The 6,470-nt window shown below is 35.7% G+C and overlaps 1 protein-coding gene across 1 annotated transcript; it reads left to right on the forward strand.

The window, feature by feature from the left end:
• The first annotated feature begins 2,296 nt into the window (after positions 1-2,296).
• LOC131995252 (uncharacterized) lies at positions 2,297-3,924 on the forward strand. The gene is made up of 2 exons (XM_059363616.1): positions 2,297-3,314; positions 3,372-3,924. Exons 1-2 carry the CDS (start codon positions 2,398-2,400, stop codon positions 3,772-3,774), a joined length of 1,320 nt encoding a protein of 439 aa, XP_059219599.1. The 5' UTR covers positions 2,297-2,397; the 3' UTR covers positions 3,775-3,924.
• Positions 3,925-6,470: the final 2,546 nt, after the last annotated feature.

Raw genomic sequence — 6,470 nt, forward strand, 5'->3', positions numbered from 1 at the left:
ACAAAATCAAATAAGGTCCAATAAAATATTTATAAAAGGATTAATTTCTGCTACCAAACCTATGGATGAAGTTAGAAAACTTTTCAGGGAAACATTAAAGATAACAGCGGATATATCAAATGTGCGTAAAGTTTTTGAACGTAATGGAAAAATGGCAGTGCTAGTGGAACTAGGTACCCCACAAGCTATAGATGAAGTTTTTCGCAACACTAAAAATTTGGCTGGCACAAACATATCAGTTGAACGAGACTTGATACCAAAAAGACAGCAACAAAAGAAAGCATTCCTGGGACTAAGGAAACAAATATTAGCAGTTAGCAAGCAATATAAGATTTTAGTAAGAGATGATAAACTCAAAATAAATAATATTTGGTTCAAATGGAATAACGAAAATAAGCTTATATGTGGTAATTCAAATGGAGAAGAGGAGCTAGTTAAACTATATGGAGAAAATATCAAATCAATTAACATCAACTTTAATCAACTAAGTCAAAATTTATTTTCAAAAAACTAAAAGTACCCACTACGGAAGAAAATTCTAAAACCTTATCAATTGTGGCATATAATATAAATGGGATTGAAAATAAATATTTATTCCCTACATTTTTCCAATACATTAAGCAGTTCGAAATATTTTTATTACAAGAAACTCATCTAGAAAAAGAAAAAACAGAAAGGGCAAGGTCTTACTTCAATGGATTTCATTTGTTTTTCAAACCTGCTATACGAATACACAGATTTGGTAGAGCTATTGGAGGAAGCATACTTGGTATAAGTAAAAATCTAAAAGATTTTGGAATATCGCATGAAGTCAATGAGAACGAAGATCTCACTATTAAATTGTTCAACAAGCACAATACCATTACTATAATTCCCCAATATTTAAGACCGGTTAGCTGGGATATTGATTTTAGGCGGTTAAAACAGATATTTCAAGATGTTGAAGTACCAAATGCTGTAATAATGGGAGATCTAAATGTTAGAATTGGAGAGCTGCGGCAGGATATAGGAGAATTTTACACTGAAAACTTTTATGCCGGTTATGAAGTCAGAAAATCGAAAGATAAGATTATAAATCAAAAAGGTAAACAATTTATACAATTCTGCAACGATTACAATATATTCGTATTAAATGGTGTAACCAAAGGCGACGAGGACGGAAAATGCACATATGTTAGCACAATGGGGGAATCGGTAAACGATATATGTGCTGTATCTAAAGAAACGTTGGATATTGTTAATGAATTTGTTGTCGATGATAAGGTGTGGTCCGATCATTTTCCTATAAACCTAAAACTGAATATGCAAATGGAAAAGGCAAAAAAGATGAACTTGCTACCAAAACTAATTTGGAAAGATAGTAGAAAAATTCAATACCAAAGTTCTCTAAATGAAAATTTTGATTGTAGCTTATCCACAAACGAAGAAATAGGTCTAACCGATGTCTGTAAATTAATCCAACTATCTTCTGTGCCATCGACTGAATTATACTCATTTGAGCCGAAATGTAAGTGGTATAATAACAATTGCAACAAGGCAAGAATAAAAAGCTTTCAATTATTAAACGTGTACAGAAAAACAAAAGATTCAGAAGACCGAAAAAGATATCTGTCAGCGCAAAATCATTACAAGATAGTATGCAATAACAGTAGAGCCGATTATTATAATGAAATGGCAAGTAGATTAAATTATGTTACAAACTCAAAAGATTGGTGGAAAGTCGCCAGGGAAATACGTTGCCACTATAATCAAGCAGGATCTGCCCTTACATCAAATATTTTCAAACGCTATTTTGAAAATTTATTAAATTCAGTACAAAAAAATGCCGTTATATATTACGCACCAACATTTACGGAAGACTTGGATTTAGATGGACCAATAATGATGTCAGAGTTGAAAAAGATACTACAAAATGTGAAGATTAATAAGGCTCCTGGCGAAGACAGAGTGCCGTATGAATTCTTCGTTAATGGTACGGAACAGCTGCACAAACAACTGCTTAGAATATATAATAAAATATACACAGACGGAACAGCTGATCCAACATTTACAAAAACGATCATTTATCCAATATATAAAAAAGGAGATAGCAATGATCCGTCAAATTATAGAGGCATATCCTTTATGAACTGTGTAGCCAAAATATTTATGGGAGTTCTGAACGAACGCTTGTATAATTGGGTTGAAAAATATGGGATTCTGACTGAGTTTCAAGCAGGATTCCGTAAGAAATATTCAACGGTTGACAACATATATAACCTTTCAACTGTCATTAGTCTAAAGCAGGGGGAAAAAAGAAAAGTTTATGCCTTCTTCGTAGATTTTAAAGCGGCGTTTGACAATATATCCAGGCAAGCACTAATCTACAAACTCTTTCAGTTGGGTGTGTCCCACAAAATGGTATCTATGATAGAATCAATCTATAATAAAACGCAATCGGCAGCTTGGGACGGTTATGAATTATCTGAATACTTTGATACTACTAAAGGAGTGAAACAAGGATGCTTACTGTCACCATTACTATTCTCTCTTTATATCAATGACCTGTATGAATACCTTGAAGGCGGAATTTTTGTCGAAAATTTGAACCTACGGCTCCTACTATACGCTGATGACATTGTGTTGCTAGCAGACGACGTCCATGTATTACAGAATATGATACACAACCTAGAAATATACTGTAATACCTGGAACCTGGAAGTGAACCTATCAAAATCGGAAATTATGGTTTTCAGGAATGGAGGCAGACTAGCCAAACACGAAAAATGGAAATTTAATGGAAACGTAATTAAAATTACAAATGAATATAAATATTTAGGGGTAATATTCACACCAAAGATGACATTTACTAAACATATCCAAAATCGGAACAACCAAGCAAAAATTGCAATAAACGCAACATGGAAAAACTTTGTAGGCAGAACAGACATAAATATGAACGCAAAATGGAAATTGTTTTTAGCGGTTTGCAGATCCATTCAAACCTACGCTGCCCAAGTTTGGGGGTTCTGTCATTTCGAAGAAGTTGACTCCTTGCAACGTTATTTCTTAAAAAGGATTTTAAAACTACCAGTTTGTACTCCAAACTACGTACTCATGCTAGAAACGGAGGTAGAGGATACACATATATATACCCTGGGACTGCACTTAAAATATATAGGAAAAACTCTGTTTCAGCATTCGGGCGCTAGATTGCCAAACCAGCTATCCAATATTGCATTACGCAGAAATGTCTTCTGGGTAAAAGAACTGAAATCCTTAGCTGCAAGTATGGATATTCAATGGCCTGAAGCATTTCCTTCATCAAGCCTATGGTATGACTTTACCAAGAAACTTATAAACAGCTTAAAACTGAACCTCTATCAAAATAGGATTCACAGAAAAACGGAAAGCCAACAAAGAATATATAAATACCTGGACCCGAACAAAGCCTATCTCTATCTTAATGAGCGATACACATCAGAAAATATTACTTGGATATTTAAAGCTCGCAGTGGAATGATATCCCTGGGTTACAATAACTTTGAAGAGAATGAGTCGGAAAAAATGTGTAAGCTTTGCAACCTAAGAGAAACAGAAACTTTGGACCATTTCCTTGGAATTTGTCCGGTTCTAAGAGAATTTAGATTGGCCGCCTTTAGTAAAGCATCATTGAGCTTCGTAGAAGTACTCCATATACTAGACGGAATTGAAGTGGGAAATTGGGATAAGCTAACAACTTATTTACGAATGGCTTATAATTATCGGCAACTTTTATTAAATGAATATCATTAATTAAAATTTAAAGTTTATGCGACAGACGTTATACACATAGTCGCTAATAAATATTACTTCTTTCTAAGAATAAATGTACATATTTAGAAAATTAATTTTAAGTAACATATCTGCTATGAATCAAAGATTTTATTCGAATAAAGAAGTCCTACTACTACTACTACTAAAAAGGAGGCCCTTTATCATTGTGCTTTAACTTAAATCGGACTGCACTCATTGATATGTGGGAAGTTTGCCCATGTTCCTTAGTGGAATGTTCATGGGCAAAATTTGCAATTTACAGGTATGGATAGGTTGAGTTTTATTAGGAAATTTGAGAAGATCTTAAGAGTTGCCCTAAGTCGGAATCCCAGATCATGGCTAAGGTCTCTACAGCAGTCCGTCCTTACTGGTTTTTTGATGTTTCGATTCGAACCCCATCGTTCATCACCATAACACCTTTGCGGCAGAGGTTTAAATATATCACTTATAAGGTGGCATATTAAGCATCGCTTGCAAACCTTATTTCGGCATATCTTTGAGACATCCGAACTAGAAGATAGCAATTGAAATTCTTGGAAGGGATCTTCCTCTCCAAAAACTGAGGATTTATGAGGACATAATGGTCTAGGTTTGAGTTCAGCTTAAAATGCCTGGTACGATATATGGAGTCCCTGTATAGACTGCAGGCTTATGCCCAACACTGACTTGGGCTGCTGCACATTAAAGGAATACATATTTAAGGTATACAGAAGACGAACTAATGTTTGCCGACAGATGGCACAATAAAAAATACTCCACGCTGACAATTATGGGTGGATTCGCAAGGTTACTAGTTGGGGGTGCACATTAGACTGTCCCACACAGTTTTTTTTTTTTGCTAAAATGGAAACTCTTATGATACATTTTTTCCTTTTGATTCCAAAAAGCAAAATATTAAATTTTTTGGCAATCGATAAACGATAATCCGAGCGTACACTACGTCCAAATCTGGATGTAGTACTTTCTAAAGGAACCCAAAGGTTTGCATGTCCGCCTGTAATGCCAAACGCCTGGGTTCGAATCCGAGTATGTCAGAAAAAATTTTCGGCGGTGGTTATCACCCCCTAATGCTGGCAACATTTATGAGGTACTGTTCCATTTGGCATGGCGGCCATGGAAAAACTTCTCCACAAAGAGGTGTAGCACTGCAGTCAAGACATTTTAAGTCGACCTAGCCATGTCCGTCCGTCTGTCTGTCGAAAGCACGCTAACTTTCGAAAGATTAAAGCTAGGCGCTTGAAATTTTACTTTTTATTATTGTAGGTCAGATGGGATTATAAATGGGCCATGTCGGTCCATGTTTTGATATAGCTTCCATACAAACCGATTTTAGATCTTGACTTCTTGAGTCTCTAGAGAGCACATTTCTCATCCGATTTGGCTGAAATTTTGCACGAGGTGTTCTGTTGTGACTTTTAATAACTGCACAAATTACGGTTAAAATCGGTTCATAACCTGATATAGCTGTCATATAAACCGATATCGGATCTTGACTTCTTGAGCCGCTAGATGGCGCAATTATTATTTGATTTAACTAAAATTTTGCATAAAGTGTTTTGTGTTAACTTCCAACAACTTTGCCAAGTATGGTCTAGGCGGTGTATGACCTGATATATATCGGATTTTTAGTACCTTACAAATTTTGACAGCATAAGGTGAGCAAAACTACCGCTGAAACTTTTTTTCTGATTGTCTCGTCCGGATTTAAACCCATGCGGTCAACGTCATAAGCGGACATGCTAACCTCTGCACCACGGTGGCCTCCAAGTTGTCAGTGCAGATGCCTTTGATTCGGTTCCAACCAGCGGTTATGGTTTGTTGCTACTTTGGTGTAAGGTTTGGTTTGAGCCGCTAAAGGGCGCCATTATTGCCCAATTTGGCTGAAATTTTGCATGAAATCTTTTATTATGACTTCCAACAACTGTGACAAGTATGGTCTATCGGTTCATAACCTAATATAGCTCCCATATAAACTGATCTCCCGATTATACTTCTTGAACCTATAGAGGGCGTAATTCAACCCGATTTTGCTGAAATTTTGTACAATGACTTTATTGTCCAAATCGGTTTTTAACTTGCTATAGCTCCAATAGCATAGCAATTCTTATCCATTATCCTTTGCTTGCCTCTAAAGAGATATCGGGCAAAAAAACTTGACAAATGCGATCCATGGTAAAGGGTATATAAGATTCGGCCCCGCCGAACTTAGCAAGCTTTTACTTGTTTCTACTTTTTCCTGTATTTTTCGCGCATATTTATGCATAAACACGCATGACTTATACATTCATGTAATCCAAATAATTCTATTAATGGATAATATTTTCACTCTAACTCATTCATAGGATAATCTTGATTTTTTCCATCTTACTCCAACCATTTGTTTCCCCTTCAGAATATTTTTCTCTCCCAGTTTAGATATCCTTAAAATTACACAAATTATTACCCTTAACCCGTAGTGGAATATTTAATCACCTTTGCTATGCAACCCTTGGCAGCTCCTCAATTCAGGCACGTGTCAAACGTCAACAGCGGTTAACACCAATTATACTCAAATGGGACCCTAATTAAAAAAGCCTCTCTAAGGATAAAAACAATTCCAAAAAACACACAAATATTGGAAAAAGGCTATAAACACGTAGAGACTACTCAGTCAGGATATCAATGCAAACGGGAAC

This window comes from Stomoxys calcitrans, chromosome 2, assembly GCF_963082655.1.
Source record: "Stomoxys calcitrans chromosome 2, idStoCalc2.1, whole genome shotgun sequence".
NCBI lineage: Eukaryota > Metazoa > Arthropoda > Insecta > Diptera > Muscidae > Stomoxys > Stomoxys calcitrans.

Coding starts and splice junctions, on each gene's coding strand:
- LOC131995252 (XM_059363616.1), top strand. CDS start 2,398: ATGGTATCTATGATAGAATCAATCTATAATAAAACGCAATCGGCAGCT. Junction 3,315..3,371: donor TTTCCTTCATCAAGCCTATG/GTATGACTTTAC, acceptor CTATCAAAATAG/GATTCACAGAAAAACGGAAA.